Source organism: Sarcophilus harrisii, chromosome 3, assembly GCF_902635505.1.
Source record: "Sarcophilus harrisii chromosome 3, mSarHar1.11, whole genome shotgun sequence".
Taxonomy (NCBI): Eukaryota; Metazoa; Chordata; class Mammalia; order Dasyuromorphia; family Dasyuridae; genus Sarcophilus; species Sarcophilus harrisii.
The window spans coordinates 562969403-562982487 of NC_045428.1; the positions used below are offsets into that span (position 1 = coordinate 562969403).

General features: G+C 44.4%; 1 protein-coding gene across 1 annotated transcript; it reads left to right on the plus strand.

The window, feature by feature from the left end:
* Positions 1–322: 322 nt before the first annotated feature.
* On the plus strand, positions 323–11095 carry MUL1 (mitochondrial E3 ubiquitin protein ligase 1). The gene is made up of 4 exons (XM_031962715.1): positions 323–560; positions 5126–5213; positions 6649–6769; positions 8923–11095. The coding sequence occupies exons 1-4, from the start codon at positions 441–443 to the stop codon at positions 9650–9652; spliced, it is 1059 nt and encodes a 352-aa protein (XP_031818575.1). The 5' UTR covers positions 323–440; the 3' UTR covers positions 9653–11095.
* The last annotated feature ends 1990 nt before the right edge of the window (positions 11096–13085 follow it).

The window sequence follows — 13085 nt, forward strand, 5'->3', positions numbered from 1 at the left end:
GATATAGACAGAGGAGAGACACAGAGACAGACGCAGAGAGAATCAGAGACAGAGAGATATAGACAGAGGAGAGACACAGAGACAGACGCAGAGAGAATCAGAGACAGAGGCAGAGACACACAGAGAGAGAGAGACGGAGAGACAGAGAAAGGCCCAGCGACACAGAGACAGAAAATAGCGCAGGGGAGAAGTTGGGAGCGGAGCATCGGGGTCACGGGGACGGAGGCAGCCAACAGGACGGACGCTAAATCCTGGGTTCCGGAGCGCGGGGGAAGAAGACCCATTCTGGCCCCTTCCGGCCTCTCCCCTTCCGGCCTCTCCTTTTTCCGGTTTACCCACTTCCGGTCTCTCTGGCTCTTTTGGCGGTGGCGCGTCTCTATGGTTCCGGCGCGACCTGAGGGCGGGGGTGTGGGCCGGGCGGAGGCAGCGGAGGCAGCGCCATGGACACCAGCGGGCGGCCCTCGGCGGTCCAGCTCATCTTGCTGGGCACCAGCTCGGCCGTGGCCGCCGCTCTGTACTCCGTGTATCGGCACAAGGTCCAGGCGGCCCGCGAGCTCAAGGTCAGTCGGGGCGCGCCGCGGACCCGGACTCCGACCCCGGGCCGGACGGGGCTTGTCGCCCCGGACCTCCGCGGCCCAGACGGAGCCCCCTAGTGGAAGCGCCCCGCTCGGCCTCCGTCTCCCCGCCCCGCCACAAAGCGTCCCAAGTGCCCCGGGCGGCCCGGGACCTGAGCCCCGCGCCTCTCCCCCTCCCCCTCCCCCCGGGCCGGGCCCTTCCCCCTTGACAGCCTCTGAGGTCGGGGAGTCGGCGGAAACGACTTGGGCTTTGGGGCTGCGTTAAGCGAGGCGGAAGTGGAGACGCCAGTCTCCCTATACGTCCTCCTGTATCTGTCCCTCTGCCGGCCCGTCTCCCCCTGTCCGTATGGAAGTCTCTCCAGCCATTTACCTGCCGCCCGTCTGTGTCTGCTTATCTTCCACCCGCACACATTTCTTCATTCCCCCAGTCACCCCACTCTCGTCCTGCCCAGCCCGCGCCTGTTTGTCTCTTCACCACCGGCCTGCGCGTTTGTTCCTCCTTCCCCGTTAGACGGCGAGCTCCTTGAAGGCAAGGACTGTGCTTGCTCCCTGGCTCTGGGGGCGCGTAATCGAGGGGGATTGATAGGGAGAGAGTAATTCCACTGCCCCTTGCGGTTGGGCCACCCGGGCCCGGGGTCCGGTTTACGGGCCCCTTTTCGGGAAGGAAGTTGACAAACCACCGCCCAGGATGGGGAGGGAAGTCAGTCTGACTGGTTTTAAGGCTCCGGGAGTTGGGGATGTTTAGTTTGAGTGAGAGAAAACTTGGAGAAAAACTTTGAAACCCTTTAGGGCAGGGGTCCTGAAACTTTTTAAATAGGGGCCCGGTTCGCTGTCCCTCAGACTGTTGGAGGCCGGACTGTAGTAAAAGCAAAAACTTTGTTTTGTGGGGCTTTAAATAAAGACACTTCATAGCCCTGGGGGAGGGGGATGCGCGTCCTCAGCTGCCGCCTCTGGCCGTAGTTTGAGGACCCCTGCTTTAGGTATTAGAAGGGATATGTAGGAAAGGGAGGTCTCCTGGTCTTGTGGGCAGAACCAGGGACAGTGAGACAATTTTTGGGTGCTAAGATATATTCTCTTGGAAGGAGGAATTTATTGACCATGAGAGCTCTCCCTCGCTGGAAGTTTCCAAGCTAAGTCCACCTGTTGGAATGTTGTGCCAGTATTCTTCACCTGCAGTCTGATATTTATGAGTTGTAGGATTCTCTTAAGCTCCTGCTGGAAGCAGAATAAAGGTACAATTCAGTCATTTCTCCAAACTCTTTCTTTTTGAACCTGACTTCATTGTCAGCGTGAGCTATCTTTTGAGTCCAAGGAGAACAAATACATTTTTATTTTTATGTTGTTTGTCCCTCACGCTTAGAGGACCAGGACATGAAGGAAGTGATGCCATAAAATTCAAGTGAATTGGATTTAGGGGAGGGAGGGCTGTGCCCAGGTCACTCGCCTCACTTTCCCCTCCAGAGCCATCTGCGGTCATTAAGCTGAAGTCTTCAACAGGTTTCGGTTTGATGGAGGCCACAATCGTTCTGTAGCTGGATAGACAAAGAATAGGAAGAATAAAGAAGGAAAACCTTAAAAAAAATTTTTCCCCTAAGATTACCTTCTGTGAGCATTAATAGTTTGCATTAGACATACTTCAGGAATACAATTAAATGTTTATGTTCTTAGGACAAAAGGATTTACAAAGTTTAGACACACAAGGTCCTTCCCAAGGAACTCAGAGTCTCATGAGGTCTTCAAACAGAAGCCATAATACACATTATATGATAAATATCTTAGAATTTTTGAATTTCTTTATTTTTGCCCTTGGAGAGGCATTCATTTGGAGTGGTGGAATTCTAGAAATGACAATCAAAGCCATCAGCACCAAAATAAGCACCAACAACAAAGTGTAGCCTGTTCAGAGGTCATTATGGAGTCTTTGCTAATATATATTTTGTTCCTTTTGCTTTTGTTCTTTTACTCTTCAAAGCAAATTGAAATGATTCTGGGGAAAAGTAAAATGATGATACCTTGCAGAGGTAAAAATGAAGTGCTTTGTGAAGTCAAAAGGCAAAGTCCTTATGATAAGGGAGAATCAAGAAAGACTATGGAGTAAGTGACATTCAAGTTGGGATGAGAGGGTAGATATAAATTTCTTAAGAAGAGGAGAAAGGGAGAAAAATCAAGGTGGGGAGGCAGCCTAAACAAAAATGAGGAGTATAAAGAACTTTAAGGGGTGAAGAAAGTAAAGAGGACAGATGCCTTAGTGTGGAAATAATTGCTGATTTAGAGCCAAAAGAGATCTCAGAACTCTAGTCCAAATCCTTCATTTCACAGTAGAGAAACTCATTTTCAGTCCAAGATTATGCAGCAGTAAGTGATCTCACAACTATGGGGACTTCCTTTATATACAACTTATGGGAGGATTCAAATACCCAGCAAAGAAATTGTTTGAATTGGTCATTGTTTGAATTTTTAAAAAATCAGGATTTATTGAATGAAACATCAGTGAAGAACTTCCTCTAGTACTTGGGGATCTGGCCTAGTGGGTAGAAAGCTATCCTTGGAGTTGGAAGTCTCAGGTTCAATTCCTTGGTGACCCCTGGATATACTGAATGCAGGGCTGTAGGTGATAGGAAAAGAAGGGTACTTCTGCCATCTGGAAGACTTTAGCATGGAGACGAGGAGAGGAAATAAAACAAGATCGACTTTGAGCTTCTATTTGTTGATAAACAGCAAGTGTGTGCAGGTCATTCCTTGACTCAGAATCCTCAGTTTACCAGGTAGACTCCTTTTTTTTGACACTTTCAGAGTCTTTAATCCTGGTGCTTTTCTGCCTTTCCAGCTTTTTGTCAATAGTACATTGGGTGGACTTCTGGCCTTGGAATCAGGATGACTTGAATTCAAACCCTGCCTGGGCCAGTCACTTAAGATCTCCCAGCCTCAGTTTCCTCATCTGTAGGGTTGTATTCTAGGTAGGGGGGCCCTTGCTATAGCACATCTTTATTTCCTCATTTAGTTTATCTGCTCTTCTAATAGCAGAAACACTCCCTTCCCCCTTTATATAGTGCATTAAGGCTTCCAAAGTGTTTCTTCACAACTTTGAGTGGAAGTATAATTAAACCCTTTTTACAGATGAGGAAACTGAGTCCCAGAGCTGCAGAGTGATTTGCCTGAGATCACACAGTCTGGATTCAAGCCCAATTCTCAGTTCTGATTGTATTCTGAGTCTAGTGTTCTATTGATGTGATCTCTTCTAGTAGAGGGACCATGGCTTTTACTTTGGTGTGTCTCCTATGGTCTTTATGAATTGATTTGCTTCTGAGATTAATTATAGAAGCCATTTAAATGGAAAGTGGTTGTAATATAAGAAATTGCCTAAAAACCTCTCATACCTGGGGCTCTGTTGTTTGGTCATGTCAGTTATTTGAAACGGCGAGAAAGGAAGGGAGATGGGAATAAGCATTTATGTAATGTCTACTATGTGCAAGTCATTGCACTAAATCCTTCAGTTATCTTCTCATTTGATCCTCCCAGCAACCCTAAGAGGTAGGCGTTATTACTGACCTCAAATTACAGTTGAGGAAACTGAGGCATACAGATGTTAAATACCTTGCCCAGAGTCATACTGCTAGTAAGTGTCAGATTGGATTTGAATTCACATTTTCTTGACTCCAACTCCAGTGTTCTGACCACTTCACCACCAAACCGCTTAGCAGAAAGGAAGCAAAAAAAGGCCTTTGAGCAGCTAAAAGTAGGTGTTTAAAAATTCATGTACTAAATCTCGTGAATTTTATTCAAAGGAGAATTTTATAGCCCTCTTGGCTTCAGTATTATATCTCTTATAGTACTAAGTAGGAGACACCTACACGAACTCACAAAGTTCAACAGTCTGGAGCTATTATGTATGGAAGCAATTCAATTTAGAGAACATTTGTTAGATTCCTTTTATGTGCTAGGCACTGTGCTTGAGGGAGGGATATAGAGATGAAAATTGCCCTCGGGGTTAATGCATTGTGATGTGAAGGGGAGTATGATCTGCACTTAAATAAATTTAACAAAATCTGTACAGTGTTAGGGTGAAGCAGGCATGAAGTGCTCTTGGAAAATTTTCTAACTATACCCTTGCACTAGCACCTGAGGGCCCCACTGTGTCACAAAAAAAGTAGTGGATGTTCATAATGATGACTGAATCATCAGGAAATGGTTAGAAGTTTAATATCTTCTATTTAACTAGGCAGGGGAGTATATTATATAATTTAGAACGATTTACACAAAAATGGATGAAATTTTTAAAGCTTTCAAAGTATTCTTGAAGGTACTTAATTTTTATAGAAAATGTTCTTAGTATTTTCAACAATGCCTCCAGAGAAAGAAGTATCACCCTGTTTCCATTTTAAATGTCACTTTGTATTATTGCTCCTTGAAGATTCCCAAACACTCCTAGATTGAATTAGAAATAAGCTTTCTCTTGGCTAGTTCGCTCACATTTATTATTCTTCTTTAAATATTAGTGAGTTTGATAGAATATGTCATAACATTGATCATTTAACTTTTTTTTTTCCTAGGGAGCCAAAAAAATTCATTTGGGTGAAGATTTGAAGAGTATTCTTACTGATGCTCCTGGGAAGTGTGTGCCTTATGCTGTCATTGAAGGTATGTCCATTTATGGGTTGAGTATAGTGGGGGGAGAAGGGTGAAACAGGTACATAGATAAGAAATGGCTTGGTTAGAGTCTGAGTATGTCCTACAAAAACTCTGTTAAGATAAAACTTAAGCAAGAGATTCTGTCCTCTATGATCAGCACAGGGTTTTCTTTCCTGCTGGGATGGACTCCCTTCTCATTTCTGCCATATTGCAGCCTCATCTTCTTCAGGGTTTACCTTCCTCTTATCTCCTGAAAGTCTTCTCTAGTCCCCCCAGTCCCCAAAGATTAATGTGGGTATGGATTGTCTCACTCCCCCCCACCCCCACCCCCTTAAGTTTAGAGGGGCTATATTTTGGCCTTGGGAGCTCCCATGCCCAGCATGTAGTTCGCACTTAATTGTGCTCAGTAAAAGAAATTTTTAATTTAATTTTCCATCATCTTGAGTGAAATTCATTTCATCTAAGTGAATAAAAGCTTGAACTTATTCAGAGAGATGAGTTTTTTATTTTTTATTGATACCTTTTGTTTTTATGTTGCACCTATTTCCAAATATATCCCTCCCTTCTTTCCCCAACAAGCAAATCCTTTTTAGCATTGATAAAAAAGCAGTCTCACAAAATCAGAAGCATATCAGCTATGTCTTCCTGCACATGCAGTATTCTCCCCATTGTCACTCCTGCAAAGCAGAGAGAGAGAGGTTTATTTCTCAACTCTTTTCTAAAGCCAGATGTAGTCCTTAGAGCTACACAGGTTAACTCTTGTTTTTTGGCCCTTTCCATTTGCATTGTTGTAACTATGTATATTGCTGATTTCACTTGACACCAAAGATTCCTCTCAAACTTCTCTGTATTCTTCATATTCATAATTTCTTACTGTATAGTCACGCTCTACAATTTGTTGAACCATTCCCCATTTGGTGGATACTTAACTTAGTTTCTAGTTTTTATTCCACACATAAAGGATTGCTATAAATATTTTCTTTTTCAGAACGTGGGCCTTCCCTTGTTTTTGCCTCTCTGGGATGTCTGCCTAGATCAGAGGGTTTGGACTTTTATCACTTGTTAGCATAATTCCACATTGTCTTCAGAAGGATTTTTCCAATTCACAGCTGCACCAGCAGTGAATCCAACACTTACTGTTCTCATCTTTTGACATCTTTGTCAATTTCCTGAGAGGGAGATGAAATTTTAATTTGTGTTTTGTTCTCATAGTGATTTGGAGCAGTCTTTCATCCAGCTGTTAATAGTTTATGGTTCACATCACATGCTTTGACAATGGATCCCCGGGGAATGTCTTGGTATTTTGTATTTTTGTTAATTCCCTCCATATCTTGGATATCAGATTCTTTTCATAGAGAGTTGATCGGGAAATTGATTTTTTTTTTTTTTCATGAAAAAGTTTCTGTAGGAAGTCAGTTCATAAGGAATCTTTCTTCCTCTTCAGGAGCTGTGCGTTCTGTTAAGGAGACCCTTAACAGCCAGTTTGTAGAAAACTGCAAAGGAGTAATTCAGAGATTGACCCTCCAGGAGCACAAGATGGTGTGGAATCGGACAACCCACCTCTGGTATGTGCCTTTTTAGCTGGTTCAGAGTTTTTTGGCTGGTCTCTTCTGCTGGGTTCCTGGGTCTTGAGTCATAATGTCATTACTCTTTATTAAATGGGAAAGCTTCAGGGAAAGAGAAGCAGTTGACTCCTTCAGCAGGCTGGCAGTTTTTGTTGCCAAAGACAGTGTTTCCTGGTTGTTTCCCTGTAGGATGTGTTTTCTAGTCCACAAATTCTACAAATTTCTACCTTCCCAAGGGCCTACACCTGTCTCCTTAGGGCCAGAAGCTCTAGCATCTTGTTCTAGTTATATCTCTTAGGAGGTTTGTTTCCATTTAACCTCTCTGACCCTCAGTTACCTTGTTTTTATCAATAAAGTTCCTGCTGTTTGCTAATCAGTACACTAAGAACCGTGGATACAAAAAAAAAGCACAAAAATAGTTCGTACCTTCAAAGAACTTCTGTTCTAATGGAAGAGACAACATGTGTCTGTGTAGGTGTGCACCGAATAGGTCCAAGGTAATCTTAGAGGCCAGTTACCAGCCCTTGAGGATCCTGGGAAAGGCTTCCTGCAGAGCAATGGTACCTGAGCTCTGTCTGGAAGGTAGCCAGGGATTCTGATGGGGTAGAAGCAAGGAAAGGGTCAGCCAGTACAAAGACAGGTATGAAGGAGACTGGATGATAGAGGGAGGATTGGGATGGGAAGAATATAGAAGACTGGAAAGATAGAAAGGGGCCCAAAGTGGAAAGGGCTTTGGATACCAAATAGGAGTTTAAACTTGAGCCTGCCGGTATTAGGGAACAATTGGAGTTTATTTAGTAGGGCTGGGGCAAATATGATTAGACCTGGGCTTTAGGGAGATTGTTTTTAAAGGAGGAGTCTCATACAGTGAGCACATAAATGTGTGCTCAGGCTCTGTGCTAGAGCATTGGAGGAAGAAGGGAATATGCGAAATAAAAGCAAGTCCCTGGCCTCCAGAAGTTTACTTTCCAGGAGGGAGGCAGTGTTTACATACTTGTGTATGTAGAAGATAAGATAGCTATAAGTAGGCTTCCAGAGGAAGACAAAGCATCCATTTCATAGGAACTCCTAGCATGAGAACTCTTTCAAACCAGATTGCAGTTGGTCTACATGTTAGCAGGTAATATTTTAAGGAGTTGCCTGAGCCACAGTATTGCCTGCTTAGCTTAAGACTGTCCAAGCAAGGTTGGGTAGCATGTGAGTGGAGACCCAAGCCTCTCCCCTCTAGGCTATACTTCCTGGACACCAGAGGGGATCATGGGAATATTTCCTTAGTGGTTTAAACTTAAAAAAATGCTTTCCTCATCATGCCCTATGAAGTAAGTAATACAAGTATGAGCATACTTATATTCCCTACTCCATAGAGTTGTGAGGGAAGTGCTCTAGAAAGTATAAGGCCCAATAGAAATGGGGACTTATGTCACTGGTTATTTTTCTTCTTCTCTTTTATCCTCAGATTCTTTTTCCTCCCCTTTCTTCTTCTTGCCTCTATTCTCAGATTTCTGACTAAATAGTCCCAATACTAAAGTAGAGGAGGACAAAAGAGAATTTAGATTTTTTTTCCTGGTCTATAGTATAGTTTGTATCAGGAAATCCTCCTTTCAATTTTTTCCTCATTTAAAAAGTCCTTGTAATTTAATCAAGTCCCACAAATATTCATTATGGGTCTGTTGTGTACAGACAGACCACTGTGTTTGCATTTGGGGAAGAGACAGTTTAAGAGAAGATCCCATCTTTTGGATTTTACAGTCTAGCAAATCATCCATTTAAATTAGTTATTCTTAGCATTTTCTCTTGTTCTCCTAAATTTTATAATATATGAATTAAATTGGTAATTTAAATATTTAATAGAGGGCTCTTTCCAAGTTTGTAACATAGAAGATATTTTCTCATTGGATTCTGGTGGATTAGGGAAAAAACCAAACAATTATGACAAAGAGAACAGGCAGTAACTTGGGGCCTTTCATCCCCCTTCCCCAGGGGCCCACTTGGCTGAAAAAATTTGGGAGCCCCTCATAATTCAATATATAGTAACAGAATTCACAAATTCATCTGTGGACTTTTACTGTTATCCCCTTTGGATTGCTGAGATTATTGCTTAGGTTTGTGGTGTTTTCTGCTTTCTGTCTTACATTTTTTTTTTCCTCTTCCAGGAATGACTGTGAAAAAATCATCCACCAGAGAACAAATACAGTGCCCTTTGACTTGGTGCCCCATGAGGAAGGCACGGGTGTGGCAGTCCGAGTCCTGAAGCCACTGGACTCGGCTGACCTTGGCTTGGAAACAGTGTATGAGAAGTTCCACCCCACGATCCAGTCCTTCACTGATGTGATTGGTCACTACATCAGTGGGGAGCGGCCCAAAGGCATCCAGGAAACCGAGGAGATGCTCAAGGTGGGGGCTACCATCACGGGCGTGGGGGAGCTGGTGCTAGACAACAATTCCATCCGCCTGCAGCCCCCCAAACAGGGCCTCCAGTACTACCTGAGCAGCCAGGATTTCGACACCCTCCTGCAGAGGCAGGAGTCTAGTGTCAAGCTCTGGAAAATCCTGACCGTCATCTTTGGCTTTGCCACCTGTGCCACCCTCTTCTTCATCTTGCGGAGGCAGTACCTGCACCGGCGAGAGCGGCAGCGGATGAAGCAGATGCAGGAGGAGTTCCGGCTCCACGAGGCGCGGTTGCTGGGGGCGGCCACCGAGGAGGAGAGGGAGACTCTCAAAAACGCCTGCGTCGTGTGTCTGAGCAGCGTCAAGTCTTGTGTTTTTCTGGAGTGCGGCCACGTCTGCTCATGCAGCGAATGCTACCAGGCTTTGCCCGAGCCAAAGAAGTGCCCTATTTGTAGACAGGAGATCATCCGGGTAGTTCCTTTGTACAACAGCTAACTGTTCAGGGATTTGGAGTTTATAGAGGAAGTGGTTCTCCTCTTCAATGGATTTTACCAGTCCCTTAGAGAGTCAGCCTGGTGATGGCTACTTGTAACCGCCAGGCGACATCCAGGGTGGGAGGGAGCGAGGAAAAAAAATCCTGATCTCTTAAATACAGCAGTGGAGATTAGACACTGAGGCCTGTGAGATTATGCTTTAAATCAAAAAGCAGGAGAGCCAAAGGGCCATCCCTTGGATGGGTGTATGTAGCAAAGCCAGTTGCACTTTTTCTGCCATTTTTCAGACATGGGGGTTCTGGTGTGTTTGTATGTGAGTGAGTGTGTATGTGTGTATGAATGAGAAAAAAGCCACTAGACCCTCTTAAACTCACAACCAGTTCTCTTCATCACTTATGTCTGAGATTTCCCCCCGCATAATTCCCAGTGAGTTATGTGATCCCCACTGGTTTAGGACACAGCTTGGGTTCAGTGACCCAGTTATCCCAGCAGGAGGAAAGGGAAAGCCAGATAGCAGTGAGGGTTGGGTTTTTCAGAGCTGCCTCAGGAAAAGCCTGGGGTCAAAACAGCAGCTGCCAGCTGGTATTAGGCCTCTTTTCTTTTTTCTGCTCCACCACTTGCATATCATTCAATGATTTTAAGCAAAATTGCTGGGAAATGATATGTTGATGAGGCTTTCCTTCCTCCTCATCCCTTTCATCAACCAGATAAGTGGGATGTGTTTGTACAGGCATGTGGAAAAGTGAGGAAGTGAAACTTTGTCTTGTGCCTTAGGCACAGTAGGCAGTAACTTGAAGGAGATGTGAGGTGAGAAATCTAAGCAATCTTATGTGAGAGGGAGAGTTGGACTTGGATTTTAAATTCCCCTTCAGCTTTGTTGTATCCTCTTATAGCTGCCTCTTCCTCAGCACACCCACTGCCTTCCTGGCAGGAGCTGACCTGCAGATGGCGGCCATGCCCTCCTGAGAAGAGGACACCAGATCCCTGCCCTCGGGGTTTAAACTGAAGATCTTCCAGAGCCAGGGATTGATTAGGTGTTGCCCCTGCTTGAGGTGAGGATGGAAAGTGCTTTAGCCTCCTGACTCTGGGAGCATCTTTCACCAATCAGGAGGAGAGTAGCACCAAATTCTTATTTGATCCCCTTTTCTCCTAACTGAGACTGTCCCATGGGTCTGATATTATTACCTCTTCTAGTGTTGCTTTTCTCCTTTCCTTGGCTGCTTGAATTTTGTGAGCACCAGCCAGGGGTGGGGAAAATCCCCTTTCCTAGCACTTCTTCAGCAAGCCAAAGGCCATGTTCCTATCCTGCCTTGTTTCTCCTTCCCTGGTGTCCTGGTTCCTGGTCTCCCCCTGAGAACAGGAATAGCACAACATGCCAGTACTATGCAGTGTCCCCTTTGGCTTACACGCAGAGAAACAGTAAATATTTTATGTTGAAACTGAATGTGAGTCTGTTGCTTTGTGCGAATTTCCACCAGAGCTGCTCTTGCTCCACTTCATAAACCTCAGAAATAGAGCCATTTAGGGTCATCTAGTCCAGTTCCATTTTGTAGATGAGGAAATAATAGCTAACATTTACATAGTTCTTTCAGGTTTGCAAAGCACTCTACAGCTATCTCATTTGATCCTCACATCTTGGGAATTCGATGCCATTATTATCCCCCATTGAGAAAACCAAGGCAGATGCTGAGTAACTTACAGATTTGAACTCTAGCCTTTTCTCCAGGTCCATTGCTCTGGCTCCTGTGCCAGCTCTCTGCTGAGGTAGCAGAGGGCCATGGTCCCAATTGTAGAGCTGACGTGATCCAGCTTGGGAGTCTAAACCTGTCCCACACAATGAAAGCTGATGTCGAGCAAACACCCTGAAGCCCTGCCACATCCCTGAAGGTTTTCTGACCTGAGCAGTAAGATGAAGGTCTTGGGTATATTTACTGTTATTACTTTGAAAATGGATGGCCTGTATATTTTTTGTGTTTCTAAGTTTTTATGGTTGAATGGAAACACCAAATTTGGAGTCAGAATCTGGATACGCATCCTAGCTGCTAATTTCTAACTTGGGGAAAGTACTTCCTTCCCTTCTCTGGCCTTTACTTTCTTCCTCTGTAAAATGAAAGGATTGGACTAGATGTACAATTCTCAAAGAGTGTTTCAGGGTCACCCAGGGGTTCCCAAGACCCTTTGAGGGATTTGGTGAGTTCCTGACTTCATAATGCTAAGATGATTTAATCTACATAAACAAAAGCTCCTTGGAGGGGAAAGATCTTCCATTTTTTTTAAGCGTGTAAAAAAGGGTCTTGAGACCAAAAAATTGGCGAAGTGCTAGCCGAAATAATCTCACGGATGCCTTCCGACACTAAATCCTAGGCCTGATAACTGGAGTCTTTAACTGGATCAGCCTTGACCATTCTGGTTAAATAGGAGTTTATTATACTGTGAAGTATAGACACCCTAAATATAAGTGCCCCAGCTAATGTTCTTTGGCAGGAGCCCATGATTACTAATATGTAGTAATCATACTCCACTTAGAATTTTATTCTTTACTCTTTTGATACTTGGCCATGTAGAATATTTATAACTGTAGACCTAACCCTCTTCCCCATTCTTATGCTGAATTGATTTTCTTGGAACCCACAAATGAGACAAGGTGGCCCAGTCATACTGAAGGGATCAATATTGGGGGACTTCCTGGAAGCAGTGGGTTTAGATGCCAAGATAAGGATTAATTTGGTGGTGGGGAAACAGGGTTGGTAGATGACCTCACCTCAGGGAATGCCTTGAAGGTAAGGAAGGCTGGTCATTGCCAGACCGTCCACTGGTCCCTAAATCTCAATTTCCTGTTCTAGTATGGGCTCCCTAGCCTGAACCCTTGTCTACCATAGACATGAATTCTATCATAACTCAATTCCCCTGGAGGTTGGCACTCTGCACATACCCCCTGAATAAATTGACTTGGGTTTTGGAGTTTGCTTACCATACTGCCACTTCCCCATCTGCCAACTCAGAGTGGATACCCTGATTGTTTTATCAGTACCAAGGCCTTTTTCACAATAATGTTGGGGAAACTGAGGCAAGACAGATTAGGTTTTGAATTATTTTAATAGTGGAGAATTTGGGCTAGCTGAATGGGACTCTTGTCTTAAAGCATCCAACAGTGAGCAATTAATTCCAGACTTATAGGGCTCCAGCTATAAGGGAAACAAAGGCAAGGGGGGACTGGGGAAGCTACAATTTTAGGAAAGGCTTATAATTCAGTTCTGACAGGTTGGATGTCAAGAAGGAGGTCCAAGGCCGGAGACAGGAGACTGAAGCTAGAGATAGTAAGCCCTGCCCAGGCATTTGAGATAAGCCATCCCAAGTTTTATGACTCATTGGAATGTAAGAGTGTCCAGAGCTTAATGGGGTAAGAAAAAGAGGGGGTGGCCATAATAAGGGCA